Raw genomic sequence first — 26,136 nt, forward strand, 5'->3', positions numbered from 1 at the left:
CCTGCCAGACCTCTTGTAAAACGGGCTAAATTTAGGTCTTGCGCTGGAGATGGTGGAAATTTTTCCCTCTCCGTCCCCCCCCTCGCCGCACCGTGGAATGTGATGCCGGCATTCCTGCCTATTATTAAGGAATAATAATGATAATTCATTAAAATACTTATTAAATACTCCTCGTTCTGGGATGTATTTGAGGACTGGGAGTTTGGAGGTGGCAGGAGGGGCGGAGGAGAACCCGGCTCACTCCGGCCTGAGCGGGTCCGTTGGCTCCGTCAAGGTCGTTTTTAATGAGCTCGTTTGCAAACTCAGTCTGGTAGTGGAGGCCAAGGAGGGAGAACGAGTGAGGGGGTGCTGAGAAAAGGGGGGGTCCTGTCCCCCAAAACATCCCAGGATGGAACAACTCGTCCCCATGGGGCTGCAGGAGGAGGAGAGGGTGCTGGTGTCGGAGAAGAGCTGGAGACCCTGCCCCAAAGCCCGGAGGAGGCTCCGAGGTGAGACCCCCACCCAAAGCAGGGGCACCTTGGATGCTGGGAGGGGTTTTTTTGGGGAGGGGGGGATCAGCACCCCCGTGTCCCCCACAGGGTGCCTGGAGTGGGTGAAGCGACAGCTTTTCCGTGTGGGGGAGGATTGGTATTTCCTCTTCATCCTGGGGGTCCTCATGGCCACCATCAGCTTCATGATGGATCTCCTCATCTACAGGCTCTTTGAGGGTAAGCAAGGGGCTCCCATGGGGGGCTTTGCTGGCACCTGGGGGTTCACCAAGGGGGTTGGGAGGGTGTCTTTTTCGTGGAGGGGCCCATCTCCCTTCCTGGCACTTCTTCTCCAGCCCACCGGTGGCTTTACCGTGAGGTTGGTGACATCCTGGTGCTCAAGTACCTCTCGTGGACCATCTACCCCGTGGCACTCGCAGTCTTCTCCACTGGCTTCTCCCAGAGCATCACCCCATACTCGGGAGGTGAGCTGGTCACACGCTGACCTCCTCCGCTCCCCAGAACTCCCCTCTCAGTAGCAAACAACCCCTAAAATATGGTCAACCTCCCTTCCAGGCTCCGGCATCCCGGAGCTGAAGACAATCCTGACCGGCGTGGTGCTGGAAGACTACCTGGCCATCCAGAACTTCGGGGCCAAGGTGGTGGGTTTGACCTGCACCCTGGCGTGTGGCAGCATCGTTTTCCTCGGCAAATTGGTGAGGGATCCCCTTCTGGTTCCCGGCATCGCCGTGGCTTTCCATCGGCACCAGGGTGGTGGTGGTGGTGGGACACTCAGTGCCGTGTCCCCTCCTTGGCACCCAGGGTCCCTTTGTCCACCTCTCCGCCATGGTCGCGGTGTATCTGGGGAAGATGCGGACTACGGTCACAAAGGAGTATGAGGTGGGGGTGCTGCCCCCCCCCGCAAAGTTAAGGAAAGACCAGTTCCCTCTCACAAATTAGGGGAGAAATTGATTCCCACCCCCCAAAAAAAGATGTTGGAGTTATGGCTGATCCCCCTCCCTACAGAACAAGTTCAAGGAGAACGAGATGCTGGTTGCTGCGCAAGCCGTTGGGGTGGCCACGGTGTTTGGGGCACCCATCAGCGGTGAGGATCCCCTTTATCCCACCTTGAGGAGCCCAGAAGCCCCCGCTTAGGATGTTCCCCCTTCTTTTTTCCAGGGGTGCTCTTCAGCGTCGAGGTGATGTCCTCCCACTTCGCTGTGCGGGATTACTGGCGAGGCTTTTTCTCCGCCACCTGCGGCGCCTTCATGTTTCGCCTCCTCGCCGTCTTCAACAGCGACCAAGGCAGGGCAGGGGCTGCCCCTTCCCCCCGGGGGGCTGTAGCATTTGTAGGGTGCCCACCCCCAAACCCACTCATCCCTCTACCCTGTACCCCCCCGCCCCCCAGAGACCATCACTGCTATTTTTAAGAGCAACTTCAAGATTGATTTCCCCTTCGACCTCCTGGAGATCTTCTTTTTCGCCATTGTGGGGTAAGGAGGGTCCTATCTGTACACCCCACATCCCCCTCCCTGTATCCCCCCTTCGCCCCCCTAATCCTGCCCCGCCCCCTCCCCATCCTGGTGCCCCTATCCCTGTCCCTATCCCTATCCCTATCCCTGTCCTTGTCCCTGTCACTATCCCTTTCCCTTTCCCTTTCCCTTTCCCTGTCCCTGTCCCTGTCCCTGTCCCTGTGTCCCTGTCCCTCCGTCCACCTGGCCCCGACCCTCTGTCCCTCCATCCCCTGTCCCCATCCCTCCATCCACCTGGCCCCGACCCCCCATCCCTCTGTCCCCCTGTCCCTCTTTCCCTCTATTCCCCTGTCCCTGTCCCTCCATCCCCTTGTCCCTCCATCCCTCTGTCCCTCCATCCTCCTGTCCTCATCCCCCTGTCCCTCCATCCCCCTGTTCCTGTCCCTCCATCCCCTTGTCCCTCCATCCCTCTGTCCCTGTCCCTCTATCCCCCTGTCCCTCCATCCCTCTATCCCTTCATCACCCTGTCCCTTTGTCCCTCTATCCCCCTGTCCCTGTCCCTGTCCCTTTGTCCCTCCATCCCCCTGTCCCCATCCCTTCATCCCCTTCTCCGTCCACCCCCCTTTCCCCATCCCCTTGTCCCCATCCCCCTGTCCCTTCATCCCCCTGTTCCTCTATCCCCGTGTCCCTGTCCCTGTCCCTCCATCCCCTTCTCCTTCCATCCCCCTGTCCCCATCCCTCCCTCCCTCCATCCCCTGTCCCCATCCCTTCATCCCCCTGTCCCCGTCCCCTGTCCCCCTGTCCCCCTGCCCCTCCATCCCTCTGTCCCTCTGTCCCTCCACCCGCTGTCTGTCTGTCCCCAGGGTGGTCAGTGGCCTGGTGGCCTGTGCCTACCTGTGGTGCCAGCGCTGGCTGCTGGCGGCCGTCACCGAGATGCGGCTCACGGCCAAGCTGCTGCGCACCGAGTTCGTATCGCGTCTGTTTGTCTGTCTGTCTGTGCCCCGTCTGTCTGTCTGTGTGTCCGTCCCATGCCCCCTGGACTCCCGTGTGTCCACTAGTCCGTAGTGTCCCTTTGTCCTCCCATACCCTGCCCACCACCCCATCCACCCCAGAGTCCGTGTGTCCTTCCACACCCCCTGTCCACACACCCCTTTGACCCCAGGTGTCCGTGTGTCCTTCCACACCCTCTGTCCACACACCCCATCCACCCCAGGTGTCCATGTGTCCTACACACTCTGTCCACCACCCCATCCACCCCAGGTGTCCGTGTGTCTTTCCACACACTCTGCCCACCACCCCATCCACCCCAGGTGTCCGTGTGTCCTTCCACACACCCTGCCCACCCACCCCTTTGACCCCAGTTGTCCGTGTGTCCTCCCACACACCCTGCCCACCACTCCAGTTGTCCCTGCGTCCTCCCACACCCCTGCCCACCCTCCCTGTCCGTCTGTCTGTCCCAGCGCGGCTCTCCCGTTCCAGCAAGCCCGTCTACACCGCGCTGGTTGTTCTCCTTCTCGCCTCCATCACGTTCCCGCCGGGGCTGGGGCAGCTGATGGCCTCCAGGGTGAGTCAGGGGGCTCCCCAGGGCCCCCCGAGGCGTCCCCGCCGGCGCTCACGGGCCGTCCGTCTGTCCGTCCAGCTCACCATGAAGGAATATCTCACCTCCTTCTTCGACAACCGCACGTGGGGCGCGCTGGGCCCCAACGCCTCCTCGGCGGGCGGCCCCGACGAGCTCTGGCAGGACTGGTGTCACCCTTGGGCCACCCCCTTTGGCACCTTGGCCTTCTTCCTCGTGATGAAGGTAGCCACGGCCCCCTCCGTGCCCCCCCAAAGGGGTTGTCCCCACGGGGGTGACCCCCAAACCCTCGCCCCCCCCCCAGTTCTGGATGCTGATCCTGGCCACCACCCTGCCCTTGCCCGCTGGATACTTCATGCCCATCTTCGTCTACGGTGAGAGGGGCGGCTGCGGCCACCAGCCGGAGGGGACAACTAGCCCGGGGGGGACAGGAGCCCTTGGAGGGGACAGGGGGACTGAGGGGACAGGGGACAGCCAGCCCCGGGGGGGACAGGAGCCCTTGGAGGGGACAGAGGGACTGAGGGGACGGGGGGACAGGAGCCCTAGGGGGACAAAGGGACTGAGGGGACAGGGGACAGCCAGCCCTGGGGGGACAGGAGCTCTGGGGAGGACAAAGGGACAGCCAGCTCTCGGGGGGGACAGGAGCCCTTGGAGGGGACAGGAGCCCTAGGAGGACTGAGGGGACAGGGGGACAGGCAACCCTGGGGGGAACAGGAGCCCTGGAGGGAACAGGGAGACAGGAGCCCGGGGTGGGGGGGAACAGAGGGACTGAGGGGACAGGGGAACAGCCAGCCCCGGGGGGACAGGAGCCCTTGGAGGGGACAGGGGGACAGGAGCCCTGGGAGGGATAGGGGGAGAACCAGCCCTGGGGGGACGGACAGGAGCCCTATGGGGACAGAGGGGACAGGGGGACAGCCAGCCCTGAGAGGACAGGAGCCCTTGGAGGGGAGAGGGGGACAACCAGCCCTGGGGATATAGGAGCCCTAGGAAGGACAGGGGGACAGCCAGCTAGAGGGGGACAGCCAGCCCTCGAGGGGACTGGAGCCCTTGGAGGGGACAGGGGGACTGAGGGGACAGCAAGCCCTGGGGGGACAGCCAGCCTGGTGGGGGGACAGGAGCCTGGGAGGGTTCAGGGGGACAGGAGCGGGGTCCCCTCCAGCCACTCCGTCACTCTGGGGGTGCGTCTGGGATGCCCCTGTGTCCCCCCCCCCCGGTTTCAGGAGCCGCCCTGGGCCGCTTGCTGGGGGAGCTGGTGGCCCTGCTGTTCCCCCGCGGGCTGCGCTCGGCCGGGACCCTGCATCCCGTCACCCCCGCTGGCTACGCGCTGGCCGGTGAGGAGTGGGGACACCCATGGGTTGGGGGGGACACCCACCCCGCACCCGCCGACACCCCTTTTTTTTGCTTCTCCTCAACCAGGCGCTGCCGCCTTTTCGGGCTCGGTCACCTACTCGCTCTCCACGGCGTTACTGGTGTGCGAGGCCACCGGCCACCTGGGCCACGTCCTCCCCGTCGTCCTGGCCGTGCTGGTGGCCAACGCCATCACCCAGAAGCACCAACCCTCCTTCTACGACGGCACCATCATCGTCAAGAAGCTGCCCTACCTCCCCCCGATCCGCAGCCGGCACATGGCGTAAGGACCCCCGAAACCCCAGAAATCTGGATTTTGAGGAGATTGGCCTCAAAATAACGATCCAGTGGGAGGTGTCCCTGCCCGTGGCTGCAGAGTTGGAACCAAATGGGCTTTGAGGTCCCTTCCAACCCAAACCACTCCATGATGGCCAAGGGACAGGATGAGAGGGAATGGCCTCAAGCTCCACCAGGGGAGGGTCAGGCTGGACATCAGGAAAAAATTTTTCATGGAAAGGGTCATTGGTCCCTGTCCGAGGCTGCCCAGGGAGGGGGTTGAGTCCCCTTCCCTGGAGGGGTTTAAGGGACGGGTGGCCGAGGTGCTGAGGGACATGGGTTAGTGGTTGATGGGAATGGTTGGACTCGATGATCCGGTGGGTCCTTTCCAACCTAGTGATTCTATGATTCCATGATTCCATTCAATCTGGGCTTTTACGGCTCACCAGCTCCTACCAGGTGGTGGTGGAGGAGTTCATGGAGCCCCAGGTGGTGACCTTGGCCAAGGACGGTGGCTTCCAGGAGGTGCTGGCGGCTTTGGATGCCTCCACCGATGCTGAATACCCCGTGGTGGAGAGCACAGGTGGGATGTGGGGTATGGGGAGGTCACCACACTGGGGAGAACGTCACCAGCTTGTCTTTGTCCTCCAGGGTCACTGGTGCTGGTGGGCACCGTCAGCAGAGCCCAGCTGGTCACCTTCCTCCAGAGCCACCATCACCCCCAAGCTCCACCAGAGGAGAAGGTAAATGGAAGAGGGGGGTGAGCACCCTGCCCAACCCCAAAAAGCTAATTTTCCACCCCAAAATTAACACATCACCATCCCCAAGCTGGCCACCGTGGGGACACTTGGGGACAGCTGCACCATCGAGCCCATCATGCTCCAGCTCTCACCACGGACCTCCCTGCACCAGGTCTGGGGGGGAGACGCGTCTTGATGGGGCCGGGAGCCGCCAGTGCCCCCCAGTTCTGTGTCACAGCGAGGGGACGGGAGTGGTGGCGCTGTCCCCACCTGTCCCTGTTGTCACCTCCTCAAGGCCCATCACCTCTTTGAGCTGCTGAAGCTGCAGCGAATCTTTGTCACCCGCTGCGGGGAGCTGGTGGGAGCCGTCAGCCGCCTGGAGGTGAGGGGACACGGGGGACACACGGGGGGCCAAGGGAGGGACACGGCAGTGACAACCCCCAACCCACCCCCTCTGTCCCCTCACAGCTGCGGAGAGCGATCGAGGACCTCGCCAACCCCAAGTGATGGCTCTGGGGGACGACCAGGAGTGTTCCTTCCGGGGGGACCCCGACATCTAGGGGGGCACTGATGGCAGAGAGTTGCTCTTGCATTAAATACATCGTGCAGCTCCCTATTCCTCCTCCTCCTCTTCCTCCTTCTCCTTGTCCTCCTCTCCTCTTCCTCCTTGTCCTCCTCCTCCTCCTTTTACTCCTCCTCCTCTTCCTCCTTTTCCTCCTCCTTCTCCTTTTCTTCTTCCTCCTCCTTTTCCTTCTCCTTCTCCTTTTCTTCCTCCTCCTTTTCCTCCTCCTCTTCCTCCTTTTCCTTTTCCTCCTCCTCCTTTTCCTTTTCCTCCTCCTCCTCCTTTTCCTCCTCCTCCTCCTTTTCCTCCTCCTCCTTTTCCCCCTCCTTTTCTTCTTCCTCCTCCTCCTCCTCCTCCTTTTCCTCCTCCTCCTCCTCCTTTTATAGAATCGTAGAATAACCAGGTTGGAAGAGACCCACCGGATCATCGAGTCTTTTCTTCTTCCCCCTCCTCCTCCTCCTCTTCTTCTTCTTCCTCCTCCTCCTTTTCTTCTTCCTCCTCCTCCTCCTTTTCTTCTTCCTCCTCCTTTTCCTCTTCCTCCTTTTCCTCCTTCCTGGTCTCCTCCTCCCCCATGGGGTTCACTTTGGGGTGTCACCCCTTTACCCACAGCAGTGCTCACCCCCCTCGATCACCCCAAACCCAGCCCCAGGTCACGCCCCAACCTCAGTGCCCCCCCCAGCCATGACCCCCCCTCTGTAATTATTTGTGCATAATTATCCTTAATTATTGTAGTTAATAAGGGTGGTGGGTGTTTTGCGCCCTGGGGCAGATGGGGGGGCTGAGCCCCCACCCCAGCTCTTGGGGCCCCCCCCAAACCGGGGCGCAGTGTTGCGGGGGGGGACAGAGGGTGCGGCCCAGCTAACGAAGCTGGGGTGATTAAGCGCGCCGGGGTAATTAAGCGTGGCGAGGCAGGTTGGGCAAGGCGGGCATGCCCGGGCCCAGGCCCAGGAGAGGTGACACGGGGTCAGCGCCAGGGAGACACCCCAAAAGCGGGGCGAGGCTGCTGGGAGCAGGAGAGGGCGGCCGCACCCAGGGAGGGGGTGAGGTGGAGTGAGGAACCACGGGGAGGTGGTTGGTGGGGTGAGGAACCGTGGGGAGGAAGCCAGAGCACCCATAGAGGGTGCTCAGTGGGGTGAGGGACCATGGGGAGGTTCTCGGTGGGGTGAGGAACCATGGGGAGAAAGCCACAGCACCCATGGAGGGTGGTTGGTGGGGTGAGGGACCATGAGGAGGTGGTTGGTGGGGTTAAGTACCATGGGGAAGAGGCCACAGCACCCATGGAGGGTGGTTGGTGGGGTGAGGGACCATGAGGAGGTGCTCAGTAGGGTGAGGAACCATGGGGAAGAGACCATAGCACTCACAGAGGGTGCTCTGGGGAGTGAGGAACCATGGGGAGGAGACCACAGCACTCACAGAGGGTGCTCTGGGGAGTGAGGAACCATGGGGAGGAGACCACAGCATCCATGGAGGGTGCTCGGTGGGGTGAGGGTCCATGAGGAGGTGGTTGGTGGGGTGAAGGATCATGGGGAAGAGACCACAGCACCCATGGAGGGTGCTGAAGAACCATGAGGAGGTGGTTGGTGGGGTGAGGAACCATGGGGAAGAGACCACAGTGCTCATGGAGGGTGGTCCAGGGAGTGAGGAACCATAGGGATGTTCTCAGTGGGGTGAGGAACCATAAGGAAGAGACCACAGCACCCATGGAGGGTGGTTGGTAGGATGAGGAACCATGGGGAGGTGGTTGATGGGGTGAAGAACCATGGGACCACAGCCCCCATGGAAGGTTCTCTTGGGGTATGGGAAGCACAGCCCCGTGTGCTCCGTGGTGGTCAGGGGGTGGGGGGCCCACAGCCCCTACGTCCCTTGGTGAGGACACTGAGCAGGTGACGTCCCCGCCCTGGGACGGGGAGTTCCACCCACGCCAACCCTGGCACCGGGAGCCCCAAAGGCCCCTGTGCCTCAGTTTCCCCTCCGGCCCCGCCGTAGGCAAACAGCGATAAGATGGTGGTGCCAGACTTTGAGCCTCATGACACGTGTGTATGGGAAACGGCCCTGGAGCTGCCAACAAACCCTCAAATTCCCTAAAAAAATCCCTTAAATTCTTTGAAAACATCCTTAACCCCTCCTTGAATTCCTTAAAATGCCTTTAAATTCCTTAAAATGCCTTTAAATTCCTTAAAAATGCCTTTAAATTCCTTAAAAACGCCCTTGAAACTCCATTAAATTCCTTAAAAAAACTTAAATCCCTTTAAAACACTTAAAAACTCCTTAGATTCCTTAAAACACCCCTAAAACCCCTTAAACTCCTTAAAAACACTCTTAAATTCCTTAAAAAAAACTTAAATATTCTTTGAATCCTTAAAACGTCCCTTAAATTCCCTGAATTCCTCAAAAATACTGTTAAACCCCCATTAAATTCCTTAAAAACAGCCTTAAACCCCCTTAAATTACTTGAAAAAAAACCTTAAAACTTCTTAAATTCCTTAAGAAACACTAAAATCCCTTTAAAACACTTAAAAACTCCTTAGTTTCCTTAAAACACTCTTAAAACCCCTTAAACTCCTTAAAAACACCCTTAAACACCCTTTGAAGTCCTTAAAATGCCCCTTAAAATCCCTGAATTTCTTACAAATACTGTTAAAACCCCCTTAAATTCCTTTAAAACAGCCTTAAAACCCCTTAAATTACTTGGATAAAACCCTTAAAAATCCTTAAATATAAATTCAATTCTCAAAAAACACCTTAAATTCCTTCAAATCAGCGTTAAAACCCCTTAAATTACTTGGAAAAAAATCCCTTAAAAGTCCTTAAATATAAATTAAATTCTCAAAAAAACACCTTGAATTCCTTAAAAACACACACAAAACTCCTTAAAAAAAACTTGAAGAAATGTTAAATTCTTTCAAAACGCCCTTAAAATTCCTTAAATTCCTTGAGGAAAAAACCCTTTAAACTCCTAAAATTCCTAAAAAAAAATAAATTCATAAAAAACCCTAAAATTCCTTTAAAAAACTTAAATTCATAAAAAAAAACCCTAAAATTCCTTAAAAACACCCTCCTACCCCCTAAAATCCAGGGTAGGAGCCCTCCCCCCAATCCACAAAAGGAATCAGCACTGTTCTAGAAAACAAAAAAAGCACATTTTTTATTCAACTCCAAACCCACAAAAAACTCCCCAAACCCACAAAAAAAAATAAAATAAAAGGGGAAATAAAAAAAAAAAAAAAAGGCTTCGGGTTTGATTCTTTTCCCCTTTCCGCTCCGAAGCCGCCCTCGCAATAAATATACAAAAATAGAATAAATTAGGTTAAAAAACAAAAAGGGGGAGGGAAGGCCGGGAGCTCAGCAAAAAGGGGTCACAAAACACCCGAAACGCGGCAGGGGAGGAATAAATAGAGAGAAAAAAAAGCAAAAATGAACCCGTTGGGGCGCCGAGACCTTTTTTCAGGGGTTGAAATGTGGAAAAATCAAGAGAAAAAAACCCGCGCCCCCCTCCCCAGCCCCAGTTTGGGGGGAGGACGGGGCAGCACCCGCTTCGTCCCCGGCCCCGGGGATCTGATGAGGAATAATAATACTAATCACAAGGCCTTAATTGAAGGGGGTTAATGAGTGGGGCGGGGGTCGGGGACGCCCGCCTGCTCCCGCAGCCCCCGCAGCCCCCGCGCCAGCCGCTTCTGGTGCCCCGGCAGCCGCACGCCGAGCCCCCGCAGGTCCCTGCGGACAGACGGACAGCACGGACACACGTCACCCACCGCGGGAAACACAAGGGAGCGGGGGGACAGCACGGAGACGGGATGGGGACAGCATGGGGACAGCATGGGGATGGAATGGGGACACCGCAAGGATGGAGTGGAGATTCTATAGAGACAGCATGGGGACACCATAGGGGCACCATGGGAATGGAATGGAGACTCTACGGGGACAGCTTGGGGACACCATAGGGACAGCTTGGGGATGGAATAGAGACTATGGGGACAGCATGGGGACACTATATGGACAGCATGGGGATGGAATGAAGACTCTATGGGGCTAGCTTAGGGACACCATGGGGACACCACAAGGATGGAATGGAGATTCTATAGGGACAGCATGGGGACACCATAGGGGCAGCATGGGGACAGCTTGGGGACAGCATAGGGACAGCATAGGGACAGCATAGGGAGAGAACGGGGATGGAATGGAGACTCTATGGGGACAGCATGGGGACAGCTTGGGGACAGCACAGAAATGGAATGGAGACTCTACGGGGACAGCATTGGGACAGCTTGGGGACACCATAGGGACAGCATGGAGATGGAATGGACACTCTGGGGACAGCATGGGGACACCATACGGACAGCATGGGGATGGAATGGAGACTCTATGGGGCTAGCTTGGGGACACCATGGGGACACCACAAGAATGGAATGGAGATTCTATAGGGACAGCATGGGGACACCATGGGGACAGCACGGGGAAACCATATAGAGAGAATGGGGACAGAATGGAGACTCTATAGGGACAGCACGGGGACACCATGGGGACACCATAGGAACAGCACGGGGAAACCATATGGAGAGAACGGGGATGGAATGGAGACTCTGGGGGACAGCTTGGGAATGGAATGGAGATTCTATAGGGACACCATGGGGACAGGACTGGGACAGCATGGGGATGGAATGGAGACTCTATGGGGATAGCTTGGGGACACCATGGGGACAGCATTGGGACACCATAGGGATGGAATGGAGCTTCTATAGGGACAGCACGGGGACAGCATGGGGATGGGATAGAGACTCCATGGGGACAGCATGGGGCCACTACAGGGCCGCAGACTCACTCGCTGGTCATCTGCAGGACCTTCTCAATGGTGCTGTAGCCTGAGGCCATGAAGTTCTCCGTGTACTGGGGCATCCGGATGGACTCCAGCCACTCGGGGACGGAGCGGAAGGGGACGCCCTCGGAGCCGCTGGTGCTGGGCAGGCGGATGGAGACCCTGGGGGGGGACAGGAGGGTGAGAAACTGGGTGGGGAGGTGGGGGACAAATGGTGGGGAGGTGGGAAGGGGCAGCAGGCGCTGCAGAACCAGAACGAAGCACAAAACCCAATGCAAAGATAGAGAAAGTATCGGCCAGAGCCCAACGTGACCTGGTGCTGGACACACCTCGAATCCTGGGGTCAGTTCTGGCCCCTCACTCCAAGAAGGACCTGGAGGGGCTGGAGCGCGTCTGGAGAAGGGAACGGAGCTGGGAAGGAGCTGGAGAACAGGGGTTGTGGGAGCGGCTGAGGGACCTGGGGGGAGTTTATCATGGAGAAGAGGAGGCTGAGGGGAGACCTCATCGCTCTGTGCAGCTCCTGGAGAGGAGGTTGTGGTGAGGTGGGTGCTGGGTTCTGCTCCCAAGGGACAGCGATGGGATGAGACCAACCCTGGAGGGGTTGAAAACACATGCAGAGGTGGCACTTGGGGACAAGGTTTAGCAGGCACAGTGGGGCTGGGCTGATGGTTGGTCTGGATGAGCTTAGGGGGCTTTTCCAACCTCCTCGATTCCCTCATTCTATGAGTTACAAAAAGCACGGACGCAAAGAAACACGTGAGAAGGCAGAGACGTGGAAAGTGACATGAGGACACAAAGGTCCAAGTCTCAGATGCAAAGAGCAACGCCAGGACACCAAGAAGCCACCTTGCCCCGTGCCAGCGCTCTCCATATCTCACCGGGGGTCGAAATCCGCCATCGCCTTGAGGGAGTCGGGGGCGCGGATGAGTTTGTCGAGGATGCTGACGATATCCGCAAACTTGGGGCGCCGGCTGCGGTCCTGCAGCCAGCACTGCATCATCAGCTGGTAGATGGCGGAGGGACAATCGAGGGGCGCGGGGAGGCGGAAGCCCTCGTTGATGGCCTTCATCACCTACGAGAAGGAGAAGGTTGAGTGGCGCTCCTCAAAAAAAAAAAGGTCTCTCGGCGAGGACGCCTCCAAAAATGGCTGGTGGAGGAGGATGGACGCTCACCTCGTGGTTTGAGAGCTCCCAGTAGGGTCGCTCGCCGTAGGACATCACCTCCCACATGACGATGCCGTAGCTCCAGACGTCGCTGGCGGAGGTGAATTTGCGGTAGGAGATGGCTTCAGGTGCCGTCCAACGGATGGGGATCTTCCCACCCTACGGAAAGAGCGGGGTCAGCCTAGCGTCCCCCCGCTAAGACCTCCCCACCACAGCCAAACCCCCACCTCAGGGCCACTTACGCTGGTGGTGTAGGTGGCTTCAGGGTCGTCTTCCAACACCCTGGAGAGCCCGAAATCGGACACCTTGCACACCAGGCTGCTGTTCACCAAGATGTTGCGGGCGGCCAGATCCCGGTGGACGTAATTCATGTTGGCCAAGTACTTCATGCCGGCAGCGATGCCTCTCAACATCCCCACCAGCTGGATGACGCCAAATTCCCCCTCTTTTTCCTGGGAAAAGGGGAGAATCCGGCCTCGAACCCACCTCTTGCCCCACCTTCTGTGGTGGCTACTGGTGGTTCCACCACCTGGTAATCCCTGCCCGGGGCAGGACGGTGCCACCGCGCTCAACTTACCCGCAGGAATTTATCCAACGCGCCATTCTCCATGTACTCCGTGATGATCATGAAGGGCTTGTCTGGACACAAAAAAAAGAGCCTAAATGGGTAAATCCCCCCAGCTCCACTCCCAGAAACCCAAAACACCCCAAGCAAAGACCTCCAAAAAACATCCAAAACGAAAGAACCCCAAAACTCCTCAACCCTCACCCCAAAAAAACAATCACCCCAACTTCCCACAACCCAAAATCCTCTCCCGCAAATGACCCAACACCCCCAACCCTCCCAACCCCCAACCCCCTCCAATACTGGAAAAAAACAAATAGCCCCCAAAATCCACCAACCCCCTCCACCCACTCCCCAGGAACCCAAACCCCAAGCATCACTGCTCAACATGCCCCGTTTTGGGGTTCTTTTGGAGGGGACGACACGGACACTCACACTTGGATACGACCCCTTCCAGACGGATGATGTTTTGGTGGCAGAACTGGCCCATGATGGTGGCTTCGCTTAAGAAATCCACTCGTTGCTTCTCCGTGTAGCCCACCTTCAAGGTCTTGATGGCCACCGGCACTTCCTTCTTGCCACGCTTCAGGGTGCCCTTGTAGACCTCCCCAAATTCACCTGTTCAGAAGAAAGGTGGATGCTTAAATCCCACCGTGGTCCAACTTTGGAGTTTCTTTGAGGTGACAGAGCCACCCGAGGACCTACCAGCGCCGATAACCTTCTGGCGGGTGATGAAGGATGGAGGGATCTCAGTGGTGAACTTGAGCATGGCTTGGTTGGGGTCTTCATAGGTGTGGGGGTCAACGTAGGTCTTGAGGGGCTTCAGCTGGTCTGTGGGGTGCAGGAGGTGGAGTGTCAGCACCCATGTGACCCCCACCCATCCCCGTTGACCCCACCATCCCATGGCTCACCTGACTTGGAGAAGTAGACGTCTTCAGCAGACTGGCGTGGCCGGGACCTCCTCTTCCTGCAGGAAATCATAGAATCATGGAATTACCAGGTTGAAGAAGACCCACTGGGTCATCAAGTCCAACCAAAAGCAGCGGTTTGCCCCAAAAAATCACCCCTCGCCCCTCTCTGGTGGTGGAAAAATGGCATTTCGGGGGGGTTGGGGTGGTTTTTTGGGGGTATCTCCTTACCGACGCAGGATGTAGAGAAGAGCAGCCAAGAGCAGGACAACGAAGAGGACACCGATGATGGAGCCGCTGATGACAGCAGCAGATGCCATGGACTCAGCACCTGCAGGACGATTCGGGGGGTTGGGGTGAACCATGTCCCCAATTCTGGACCCCTACCCTGAAGTTCTGTCCCCCCGCCTGGTCCTCACCCTCAGGCAGGGTCTGGAACTCATGCTGGTGGCTGTAGGCGCCTTGGCCGTCCTGGGTGAGGGCCTGGACACGCACCACGTAGGCGGTGGCAGGGGACAACTTGGGGATGGTGACGGAGGTGCCCTCGCAGCGCAGCACCGAGTAGCTGTTCTCGTCCACCTGGGGACAGCGAGGGGTGGAGTGACATCGGTGGAAATGACGCGGATAGGGGAGGGTGGACAAGGATGGATTGGGGGGATGATGTGGATGGATGAGGTGAGGATGAGGGTGACATGGAGGAGAAGACGTGGACGGGGGAAGACGTGAATGCAGGGGAAGACGTGGACGGGGGGAAGACGTGGACGGGGGGAAGACGTGGACGGGGCAGGGACAGAGGTGGTGTGGATGGAGATGACGTGGATGGGGGGTTGACAGCTGAAGGCAAAGGTAGAGGTGATGTGGATGGAAGGAGGTGATACGGATGGGGAGGTGACAGAGGTGACATGAATGGATGGAGGTGACACGGATGGTTGCAAGGATGGAGTTGACATGGATGGGAAGGTAATGTGGATGGGGAGGTGACAGAGGTGACACGGATGGGTGCAAGGGTGGAGGTGACGTGGATGGATGGAGGCGACATGGATGGGTGCAAGGATGGAAGTGACGTGGATGAAGGTCACACGGACAGGGGGATGGATTTCGGGCTGTGGGGCCGAAGCCGTGACAGGGGACAGACCTTCTTGCTGTAGGTGACTTCATACTTCCAGACCCGACTCTGCTGCCGTGCCGGCACCGTCCAGGAGAGGCTCAAGCTGGTGGCCGTCCGTCCATCCATGCTCACCGACGTCACCCGGGGAGGCTCTGCCGTGGGGACAGGGACGTCAGAGGTGTCCCCGTGAGGGCAGGGGGTGTCCCCATGGGGACGGAAGCCATGGGAGATGCTGGTGGCCCCTTACCCGTCTGGTTGACGCTGACGGTGGTGGTGGCCACGCTGCGCTGGGGGCTGTAGGGTGACACCCCATTGCGAGCTTCCACGGAGAAGGTGTAGTTGACGTGTGGCTCCAGGTCGGTGACGGTGACGGTCGTGGCCACCAGCCCGCGGGGCGGCTGTGAGTAGCGGACGCCCCCGTCGCAGGGACGGCACTCGCTGCTCTCGGGCCAGCACTGCTCGCAGCTGATGCTGTAGGTGACGTCCTCACGCCCGCCCGTGTCAGCGGGGGGAGCCCAGCGCAGCTGCACCGACGCCCCCAGCCCCACGGCCGTCAGGCCCTGGGGGGGAGATGGGGGGCCTGGGGGGATGTGGACAGGAGACGTCACTTTGTGCCTCAGTTTCCTCCCTTCCCAAGCCACTTTGTGCCTCAGCTTCCCCCTCCCCAAGCCACTTTGTGCCTCAGTTCCCCCCTCCCCAAGTCCCTCTGTGCCTCAGTTTCCCCGCGGTCACTCACGGGTGCAGGGCGCGTCCAGGGGATCTTCAGGGGCGCGGAAGAATCCATCCTGGCAGGGACAGGCAGTGGCCGCAGGCGGTGAGGGCAGCGTGTGGGGTGGGCAGGGTCGGCAGGCGGCCCCCGACACCTCCGCCTTGAACGAGCCGGAGGGGCAGCCTGGGGGGCAGAGGCAGCAATGAGACCCCGAGATTATCGGCCAGCGCCCCCCACCACCCCCAGCTGAGACCCTGCATGCTCGCTGCACCAGTGACACTTGAGACACTCATGAAGCCACATCCCCTCCAGCTGAGGCCCAGCACGCTCGCTGCGCTAGTGATGCTTGAAGCATCCCCCCCAGCTAAGCTCCAGCATGCTCGCTACACCAGTGATGCTCAAAGCACCCATAAAGCCACATCGTCCTCCAGCTGAGCCCTAACAGGCTTGCTGCACCAGTGACACTCGAGACACTCGTGAAGCCACGTCCCCCTCAGCTGAGCCCCAGCAAACTCGCTGCACCAGTGACACTCGAAGCATTGTGAAGCCACATCTCCCCCAGCTGAGCCCCAGCACACTCGCTGCACCAGTGACACTCGAGGTGCCCATGAAGCCTCATCCTCCAACCCCAGCTGAGCCCCAACACACTCGCTGCACCAGTGACACTCAAGACACTCGTGAAGCCATGTCCCCCTCAGCTGAGCCCCAGCAAACTCGCTGCACCAGTGACACTCGAAGAATCGTGAAGCCACATCTCCCCCAGCTGAGCCCCAGCACACTCACTGCACCAGTGATGCTCAAGGTGCCCCTAAAGCCATGTCACCCATCAGCTGAGCCCCAACAGACTCGCTGCACCAGTGACACTCGAGGTGCCCATGAAGCCTCATCCTCCAACCCCAGCTGAGTCCCAGCACACTTGCTGCACTGGTGACACTCAAGGTGTCCCTAAAGCCATGTCCCCCCACAGCTGAGCCCCAGCACACTCGCTGCACTAGTGACACTTGAAGCACCCATGAAGCCTCATCCTCCAACCCCAGCTAAGTCCCAGCACGCTCAGTGCACCAGTGACACTCGAGGTGGCCCTAAAGCCACGTCCCTTTGCAAGCCAAGCCCCAGCTCACTCGCTGCACCAGTGACACTCGAGGTGTCCCCCCCCTCAGCTGAGCCCTAGCATGCTCACTGCACCAGTGATGCTCAAAGCACCTGTGAAGCCACGTTGCCCCCCCCAGCTGAGCCCCAACATGGTCACTACACCAGTGACACTCAAGGCACCCTTGAAGCCATGCGTGTGTCGCCCCCCAAGCTGAGCCCTAGCACACTCGCTGCACCAGTGACATTCGAAGTGCCCATAAAGCCACGTCCTCCCCTAAGCTGAGCCCTAACACGCTCACTGCACCAGTAAATCTCAAGGTGCCCATGAAGCCTCATCCTCCTCCCTACAAGCTGAGCCCCAGCACACTCGCTGCACCAGTGACACTCAAAGCACCCATAAAGCCTCATCCTCCCCCCCCAAGCTGAGACCCCACATGCTCACTGCACCAGTGATGCTCAAAGAGTCTGTGAAGCCACAGCACCCCTCAGCTGAGCCCCAGCACTCTCACTGCACCAGTGACACTCATAGAATCATAGAATCACCACGTTGGAAGAGACCCACAGGATCATCGAGTCCAACCATTCCCAGCAATCACTAACCCATGTCCCTCAGCACCTCATCCACCCGTCCCTTAAACGCCTCCAGGGGAGGGGGCCCTGGGCAGCCTCTGACAGTGCCCAAGGACCCTTTCTGTGAAGAATTTTTTCCTAATGTCCAGCCTGAACCTCCCCTGGTGGAGGTTGAGGCCATTCCCTCTCGTCCTGTCCCATGTCACTTGGGAGAAGAGCCCAGCTCCCTCCTCTCCACAACCTCCTCTCAGGGAGTTGGAGAGAGCAATGAGGTCTCCCCTCAGCCTCCTCTTCTCCAGGATAAACACCCCCAGCTCTCTCAGACGCTCCTCTTCTTCTCCAGCCCCTTCCCCAGCTTCGTTGCTCTTCTCTGGACTCGCTCCAGAGCCTCAACATCCTTCTTGTGGTGAGGGGCCCACAACTGACCCCAGGATTTGAGGAGCGGTCTCACCAGGGCCGAGTCCAGAGGGAGAAGAACCTCCCTGGACCTGCTGGCCACGCCATTTCTGATCCAAGCCAAGATGCCATTGGCCTTCTTGGCCACCTGGGCCACTGCTGGCTCATGTTCGGTCGGCTGTCAACCAACACCCCCAAGTCGCTCTCCTCCAGGCAGCAGCTCCAGCAGCACCCAAGAAGCCATGTCCCTCCCTCAGCTGAGCCCCAGCACGCTCGCTGCACCAGTGATGCTTCAGGCACCCCTAAAGACACGTGTCCCCCCTCAGCTGAGCCCCAACACACTCGCTGCACCAGTGACCCTCGAGGCACCATGAAGCCCCGTGCTCCCTGGGATGGCTCCCGACGGGCTGTGAGGTCCCCACCTTGGCACGTGTCGCCCTCTCTCTGGTATCCGGCCCGGCACAGACACTCTCCGATGGGCACGAGCCACTCGCCGTCGCCGTTGCAGTGCAGCGCGGGCGCCCGCTCGGCCACCGCGTCCTCCACACACGCTCCCCGCACCTCGGCCAGCGCCTGCGCGTCCACGCCGGCCACGGTCTCGGGGAAGCGGGCCAAGCCTCGCAGCACGGCCGGGCACCGCTGGTAGAAGATCCGCACCGAGAGCAGCGCCACGCACGCCCCCACGTCCTGGAACGCCAGGTAGAAACCTTTCCTCCGCAGGGGGCCCACCGAGCGGACCTCAACGTTGAGCTTGACGTTGCGAGAGGCAAAGTCCTCCTGGACGGTGACCTCGTCGGGGGCGATGGTGTCAATCTTCTTGAATTGCCTCTTCTGGAAGTTGGTGCCGTAATCCACGTCGGATTCGGCGTAGTAGAGGTTGAAGGTCTCCTTGCAGGAGCCGCCGCCGGCGCTGGGGAAGCTGTTGCAGTCGCGGACGGTGAATTGGAGCTCGATGAAGATGCGCTGGGCTGCCCCGCGGTAGATCCAGTTGGTGCGCAGCCAGTTGTCCTGCTCGCCCTCCAGCACGTTGCACACCGAGTAGATGTAGATCAAGGAGTCGTTGAAGACGTTCTGCAGGAGGTCCCACTGCCCATCCGAGAGGAACATCGGTCAGTGGGGAAACCGAGGCACGAGTGCACTCGTCCTCATCCCCATGGATGTGCTCGTCTTCATCGCCAGGGGGGCCCCCATCACCATCCCCATGGAGGACACTATGTCCACAGAAGTTCTAGTCCCCGTCTCCAGCTCCACATCGGACCCCAACCCCATGAAAGTTCCAGTCCCCATCTCCACCGAGGTCCCTATTCACACAGAGATCTCCACGGATAACCCCATCCCCATCCCCAAGGATGCTCCCGTCCCCACGTGTCTCCATCCCCAAGGATGCTCCCATCCCCACGTGTCTCCACCCCAAGGATGCTCCCATCCCCACATGAGGTCCCCATTTCCAACTCCATGGAGGTCCCTATTTCCATGGAAGTTCAGCCCTTATCTCCATGGAGGTCCCCAACACAATGGAGGTCCCCAACACCATGGAGGTCCCAGTGATGCCCCCAAGGATGCTCCCATCCCCATGTGTCTCCATCCCCAAGGTTGCCCCCATCCCCACATGTGTCTCCATCCCTAAGGATGCTCCCATCCCCACATGAGGTCCCATCTCCAGCTCCATGGAGGTCCCTATTTCTATGGAAGTTCAGTCCCTATCTCCATGGAGGTCCCCAACACCATGGAGGTCCCCAACACCATGGAGGTCCCCAGGTGCTCACCCCTTTGCCATAGGGATGCGTGAGCCATCCCAGCTCCCCCTGCGCCTTGGCGAAATCCAGCAGGACAACTGTGGGGAGAGGAGAGGGGATGTTAGCAGGGTGAGCGCAAAGTCTGCGAGATGCCACCAGGACCTACAGATGACTCCAGGACATGCAGATGCCACCAAGACACTCAGATGCCTCTTGAACTTCTGGAAGGCCCTGGGACCCATGGACATCCCCCAGGACCCACAGATGTTCCTAGGACCTGTAGCTGTCCCTGAGACCTGTGGATGATCCCAGGATCCACAGATGTCCATGAGACCCACAGATGTCCCTCAGGACCCATAGGTATCCCTGGGACCCATAGGTATCCCTGGGACCCATGAGTACATCCATGGGATCCACAGACGTTCCTCAAGACCTATGGTTGACCTGAGGAGCCATAGATGTCCCTAGGACCCAGGGTTGACACTAGGACTCATAGCTGTCCCTGGAGCCCATGGATGCCCCTGGGACCCATGTGTATGTCCCTGGGACCCATGTGTATGTCCCCCAGGACCCATGAGTATATCCATGGGACCCACAGATGTTCCTCAAGACTCATGGATGCCCCTGGAGCCCATGTGTTTATCCCTGGGACCCACAGATGTCCCTGGGACCCATGAGTACATCCATGGGACCCACAGAAGTTCCTCAAGACCCATGGCTGTCCCTGGAGCCCATGGATGCCCCTGGAGCCTATGTGTATGCCCCTGGGACCCACGGATGTCCCTCAGGACTCACAGATGTCCATGGGACCCACAGATGCCCCCCAGGACCCCCAGATACACTCAGTCCCCACAGACTTCCCCATGACCCACGGACGCCCCCGGGACCCCAGGCACCCCCAGTCCCACCAGTTCCCCCATGCCCTCCCCGAGCAGATCCCCAGGAGCCCCTCAAAGCCGTGAGCCGCGCTGCGCGGTGCCGAGCGCGGGCAGACGTGTGGTGGCTCGCCGGGCGAGGGCGGTGGCCGGATCCTGCGCCCGGGAGAGGAAGGGAAGGCCGGGAGGGAAGTGGTGACGGGGGTGGGGGGGTGGCCACCCCCGGTGAATCACCCCCCAGGAATGCGCCCGGGTTCACGTCCCGGGGAGGTGGGGTGGGTGAAGCTGGGGCTCGATCGCCCCTCGCCCCAAATGTTCTCTACTGAGAACGGGACAACTCGTGACAGGCCAAAGAGGGTGAAGTCCAGGAACGTGGGGAACCTGGTTTGGAGAGGACACGCGGCTGCGTTCCCACCGCCCTCTCCGAGGCCAGGGGCAGGAAGGATGCCGGGGCGGATATCCCGGCTTTCCTGCCCCTGGAATTCCCCCTGCGCGGCGCCGCAGAGCGGAAAGCCGGAGGGAGGCCAGCAGAGAGCTGAGTCGGTGGGTTCTCTGCAGGGTGTCCTCTCCTCGTCCCCACCCCGGGCTGAGTCAGGCCAGAAACCTGCGGCTGCGGCTGTTGAGTCAAGGGGTGCAGCTCCTCGGGGCCTCCTCTCGCCGGGGGACACCGGCCCCCCTGCCACCGCCCTCGCCATCGCCCACACGGACATCGACACCACCAGCTTCTCCACCGTCACCAGCACAACCATCACCAACACTGTCATCTCCATTGCTATCAGCTCCTCCATCACCACCAACACAACCATTGCCACCACCGTCACCTCCACCACAACCATCACCACCACAACCATCACCACCACCACCACCAAAACTATTGCCACCAACACAACCATGTCACCACCATCATCTCCATTGCCACCAATACAACCATTGCCACCAGCACAATCATCTCCACCCACTACCAACACAACCACCGCCACCAACATAACCATCATCACCACCATCAACTCCACCACCACCAAAACCATTGCCACCACTGTCACCTCCACCCTCGGCCGCATCTCTGTCCCCATCCAGCTGCATTTTCGCCCCCATCACTGTCCCGCCCTCATCCCATTCCAACCCCCATTCCCATCTCAATCCCCATCCCTGTCCCGTTCCCATCCCAAACCCAACCCCGTCCCCATCCCAATCTTAATCCCAATCCCCAAATGAACCCCAATCTGAACCCAAATCCTGACCTGAATCACAGTCCTAATCCCATCCTCATCCCCTTCTGAAGCCCAGTCCCCACCCCATTCCCAATCCCAATCCCCCACCCCTTTCTGAATCCCATCTCAATCCCATCCCTATCCCCATCCCATCGCTATCCCAATCTTATTCCACATCCCATGTCCAATCCCATCCCCATCCCAATCCCATCCCATTCCCATCCTGAATCCCATCCCCAATCCCATCCTGAATCCCATCCCATTTCCACTCCCATCCCATTCACGCCCCCAATTCCATCCCCAATCCCCATCTCCATCCCAATCCCATCCTGAATCCCATCCCATTTCCACTCCCATCCCATTCACGCCCCCAATTCCATCCCCAATCCCATCCTGAATCCCATCCCCATCTCCATCTCCATCCCAATCCCATTCCCCCATTCTGTCCTTTCCCCCAAATCAAAGCAAACGCCCCCAAACTGTGCTGCCCCCCCAGCACCAAACCCCTCACTTCCAGTTCTAGGGCTGATTTAGGGCTCATAATTTTGGTTATTTTTGGTCTTATTTTAGGGGGTTTCACCCCATTTTTATACTCGAGGGGATTTTCCACCCCGCTCCCCCCTCCGCCTCTGATCTGTTCACATTCGGGGCCACTCCCTCCCCTCAAAAATCGACGGATCCCACACTTCCCAGGGAGATTTTAGAAACTTCATTAGGAAAAAAATTAAATATACCTATGACAAAGTTACTTTCCCCCTTTTTCCCCCACCACGACCTGCCCGGGTGGAGCCGCTGCTTGTTTTTGGGGTTTTCCTGGCAACCCCGGGCTCTCCGGTGGGAAACGCTTCGCTTTGGGCCTGATTCCTTTCTTTGGGGGGATTTTCCTCGTCCCCCCCGGCTCGGGGTATCCCGAAGCCCCCACTCCCCCCACCTCACCTTCCTCCTCCCCCCACTTAGATTTTTCCTCCCCATTTTAGCTTTTTCCCCCTATTTTCGCTTCCTCCCCATGACAGCCCCCCCATTTTACCTTTCCCCCCCATTTTATCCTCCTCCAGTTTCACCTCCTCCCCCCCCCTTTTCACTTCCCACTCTTTTTAACTTTTCTCCCCTTCCTTTTTAACTTTTCCTACCCTCTTTTAACTTTTCTCCCCCTCCTTTCTACCTTCCCCCCCCTCTTTTTTGACTTTTTCCCTTCCTATTTAACTTTTCTCTCCCGCTTTTAACTTCCACCCTCTTTTTAACTTCACCCCTCTCTTTCTTTAACTTTCCCCCCTCCTTCTTTAACTTTCCCCCCTCCTTCTTTAACTTCTCCCCTCTCCTTTAAGTTTCTTCCCCCTCCTTTTTAAACTTCCCCCCTCTTTTAACTTTTCTCCCCCTTTTAACTTTTCCCTCTCCTTTTAAACTTTTTAAACTTCCCCCCATTTTTACCTTCCCCCCCTCATTTTTACCTTCCCCCCCTCATTTTTTACCTTCCCCCCCTCATTTTTTACCTTTCCCCCCCTCATTTTCATCTTTTCCCCCCTCCTTCTTTAACTTCCCCCCATCATTTTCACCTTCCCCCCCTCATTTTTTACCTTCCCCCCTCATTTTCAAGTCTCCCCCCTCCTTCTTTAACTTCCCCCCCTCATTTTCACCTTTTCCCCCCTCATTTTCCACCTCTCCCCCCCTCATTTTTCACCTTCCCCCCCTCATTTTTCACGTTTCCCCCCCTCATTTTTCACGTTTCCCCCCCTCATTTTCACCTTCCCCCCCTCATTTTTCACCTTCCCCCCCTCATTTTTCACCTTCCCCCCCTCATTTTTCACCTCTCCCCCCATTTTTTACCTCTCCCCCCTCATTTTCACCTTCTCCCCCTCATTTTCACGTTTCCCCCCCCTCATTTTCCACCTTTTCACTCATTTTCACCTTCCCCCCCTCATTTTCACCTTCCCCCCCCTCATTTTCCACCTTCCCCCCCCTCATTTTCCACCTTCCCCCCCCTCATTTTCCACCTTCCCCCCCCTCATTTTCCACCTTTTCCTTCATTTTTTACCTTTCCCCCCCTCATTTTTTACCTTTCCCCCCTCATTTTTTACCTTTCCCCCCTCATTTTTTACCTTTCCCCCCCTCATTTTTTACCTTTCCCCCCCTCATTTTTTACCTTTCCCCCCCTCATTTTCAACTTTTCCCCCTCATGTTCACCTTTTCCCCCCTTATGTTCACCTTCCCCTCCTCATTTTTCACCTTTCCCCCCTCCTTCTTTAACTTCCCCCCGTCATTTTTCACCTTCCCCCCCCTCATTTTCACCTTCCCCCCCTCATTTTCCACCTTTTCCCTCATTTTCACCTTCCCCCCCCTCATTTTTTATCTTTTCCCCCTCATTTTCACCTTTTCCCCCTCATTTTCACCTTTCCCCCCCTCATTTTCACCTTCCCCCCCCTCCTTCTTTAACTTCCCCCCCTCATTATTAACTTTTCCCCCTCTTTTTTTGACTTTTCCCCCTCTTTTTTTGACTTTTCCCCCCCTTTTAACCCTCCCCCCCCCCCGTTTAACCCCTTCCCCCCCGCGCCGCTCACCGCGCTCAGCCCGGGGGGCGCTGAGGAAGCCTCCGATGATGATGATGATGACGACGGTGATGAAGGCGCTGAGGATGCACCCCGAGCCTCGCGGGGCCCCCCCCGCCATGGCCGCTCCGCTCCCCAGCCCCGCCGGGGCCGCCCGCCCTTAAAGGGCCGCCCAGTCCGGACCAGTGCGGGACTGGGAGGGGCCGGGGGGGGGGCGGGGCCGGGCCGGGCCGGGGAGCGATCCCCCCCCCCAAAGTCCGGATCGAGCCCCCCCCCCAGCCCCGTGTGCGGGGAGCAGGGTCGCTGTGATGTGCCCCCCCCCCCCCCGCTCACCCCGCTCCGGCGCCGAAGGGGTTAAACGCCCCCCCCCCATTTCATTCATGAAAAGCGTGGGAAGGGGCGGGGCTGGGGGCGGGGACTGGGGGCACTGGGAGGGACTGGGGGCTCTGGGGGCACTGGGAGCACTAGGGAGAACTGGGGGTACTGGGGGCACTGGGGGCTCTGGAGGAACTGGGGATACTGGGGGGCACTGGGAGCACTGGGGGGCTCTGAGGGGTACTGGGGGCACTGGGGAGAACTGGGGTGCACTGGGAGGGACTGCGGGTACTGGGGGCCACTGGGGGGTACTGGGGGGACTGGGAGCACTGGGGTCTCTGGAGGAACTGGAGATACTGGGGAGCACTGGGGGACATTGGGGGTACTGGGGGCACTGGGGAGAACTGGGGGTACTGGGAGGGACTGGGGGGTATTGTGGGTACTGGGGGCACTAGGGGCACTGAGGGTACTGGGGGCACTGGGGGCTCTGGAGGAACTGGGGATACTGGGGGGCACTGGGGGGCTCTGAGGGGTACTGGGGGGACTGGGAAGGACTGGGGGCTCTGGGGACACTGGGAGCACTAGGGAGATCTGGGGGTACTGGGAGGGACTGGGGGGTATTGCGGGTACTGAGGGTACTGGGGGCCACTTGTGGGTACTGGGGGGACTGGGGGCACTGGGAGCACTGGGGACACCGAGGGTACTGGGGGCACTAGGGGCTCTGGAGGAACTGGGGATACTGGGGGGCATTGGGAGCACTGGGGGACATTGGGAGCACTGGGGGGCTCTGAGAGGTACTGGGGGCACTGGGGGGCTCTGAGGGGTACTGGGAGGGACTGGGGGGTATTGCGGGTACTAGGGGCACTGGGAGCACTGGGGACACCGAGGGTACTGGGGGCACTGGGGGCTCTGGAGGAACTGGGGATAGTGGGGGGCACTGGGAGCACTGGGGGACATTGGGAGCACTGGGGGGCTCTGAGGGGTACTGGGGAGAACTGGTGGCACTAGGAGCACTGGGGAGAAGTGGGGGGCACTGGGGGCTCTGTCTGTCCGTCCCTCTGTCCGCCTGTCCCCCTGCTCGGGGGGGGTGATGCCTGGACCCCTTTTTTTTCCCACATCCAGACCAGAAATCACCTTTTTCTGGCCCCAAACCAGCAGCGGGTTCCCAGCGGGGGGGGAGCCTGCACCCAGCCCCCCCAAACCAGCCCCCCCCGGCACCCCGATCCCACCCTCCCCCTGCACCCCAGCACCTCCCACCACCCCAAAGTCACCGTCCCCACTAATCCCCATGATCCCCTCACCCTCCACACCCTTCCGGCACCCCAAATCCCACAGCCCCCCAGCACCTCCATCCCCAACCCCCAAATCCTCAGCATCCCGCAGCCCCCCAAACCCCCAGGATCCCAGCCCCTCAAATCCCCATGATCCCAGTCCCCAACATCCCAGCCCCCCCAAATCCCCCAGCCCCCCAAATCCCCATCATCCCAGCCCCGAAATCCCCCAGTCCCCCCAATCCCCATGATCCCAGCCCCCAAATCCCAGTCCTCCCAATCCCCATGATCCCAGCCCCTCAAATCCCCCAGCTCCCCAAATCCCCGCCCCCAGATCCCCATAATCCGAGCCCCCAAATCCCCCAGCCCCCCAAATTCCAGCCCCTTAAATCCCCATGATCCCAGCCCCCAAATCCCACAG

The 26,136-nt window shown here is 59.0% G+C and overlaps 2 protein-coding genes across 2 annotated transcripts; one reads left to right on the forward strand and one right to left on the reverse strand.

Annotated features, from left to right (window-relative positions):
- Nucleotides 1-8: 8 nt before the first annotated feature.
- Nucleotides 9-7,125, forward strand: CLCNKA (chloride voltage-gated channel Ka). The gene is made up of 19 exons (XM_069874551.1): nt 9-488; nt 579-707; nt 824-952; nt 1,044-1,183; nt 1,290-1,367; nt 1,494-1,572; nt 1,647-1,772; nt 1,876-1,960; nt 2,803-2,904; nt 3,419-3,503; nt 3,579-3,740; nt 3,820-3,889; nt 4,736-4,846; nt 4,932-5,145; nt 5,588-5,721; nt 5,790-5,881; nt 5,967-6,050; nt 6,174-6,260; nt 6,347-7,125. Exons 1-19 carry the CDS (start codon nt 389-391, stop codon nt 6,383-6,385), a joined length of 2,046 nt encoding a protein of 681 aa, XP_069730652.1. The 5' UTR covers nt 9-388; the 3' UTR covers nt 6,386-7,125.
- Nucleotides 7,126-9,558: 2,433 nt separating this feature from the next.
- EPHA2 (EPH receptor A2) lies at nt 9,559-24,284 on the reverse strand. The gene is made up of 17 exons (XM_069874492.1): nt 24,142-24,284; nt 19,531-19,598; nt 18,187-18,850; nt 15,734-15,889; nt 15,245-15,577; nt 15,025-15,149; nt 14,309-14,468; nt 14,121-14,220; nt 13,893-13,948; nt 13,687-13,812; nt 13,417-13,599; nt 12,994-13,055; nt 12,659-12,868; nt 12,426-12,575; nt 12,132-12,325; nt 11,260-11,415; nt 9,559-10,154 (listed from the first exon to the last, which is right to left on the reverse strand). The coding sequence occupies exons 1-17, from the start codon at nt 24,248-24,250 to the stop codon at nt 10,043-10,045; spliced, it is 2,964 nt and encodes a 987-aa protein (XP_069730593.1). The 5' UTR covers nt 24,251-24,284; the 3' UTR covers nt 9,559-10,042.
- Between the last annotated feature and the right edge of the window lie 1,852 nt (nt 24,285-26,136).

This window comes from Phaenicophaeus curvirostris, chromosome 22 (genome assembly GCF_032191515.1).
Source record: "Phaenicophaeus curvirostris isolate KB17595 chromosome 22, BPBGC_Pcur_1.0, whole genome shotgun sequence".
In the NCBI taxonomy this organism is placed as follows: domain Eukaryota; kingdom Metazoa; phylum Chordata; class Aves; order Cuculiformes; family Cuculidae; genus Phaenicophaeus; species Phaenicophaeus curvirostris.

Coding starts and splice junctions, on each gene's coding strand:
- CLCNKA (XM_069874551.1), top strand. CDS start 389: ATGGAACAACTCGTCCCCATGGGGCTGCAGGAGGAGGAGAGGGTGCTG. Junction 1,184..1,289: donor TCGTTTTCCTCGGCAAATTG/GTGAGGGATCCC, acceptor CTTGGCACCCAG/GGTCCCTTTGTCCACCTCTC. Junction 4,847..4,931: donor CGCTGGCTACGCGCTGGCCG/GTGAGGAGTGGG, acceptor CTCCTCAACCAG/GCGCTGCCGCCTTTTCGGGC.
- EPHA2 (XM_069874492.1), bottom strand. CDS start 24,250: ATGGCGGGGGGGGCCCCGCGAGGCTCGGGGTGCATCCTCAGCGCCTTC. Junction 13,949..14,120: donor CTTCTCTACATCCTGCGTCG/GTAAGGAGATAC, acceptor GATTTCCTGCAG/GAAGAGGAGGTCCCGGCCAC. Junction 13,056..13,416: donor GGAAGGGGTCGTATCCAAGT/GTGAGTGTCCGT, acceptor TTTTGTGTCCAG/ACAAGCCCTTCATGATCATC.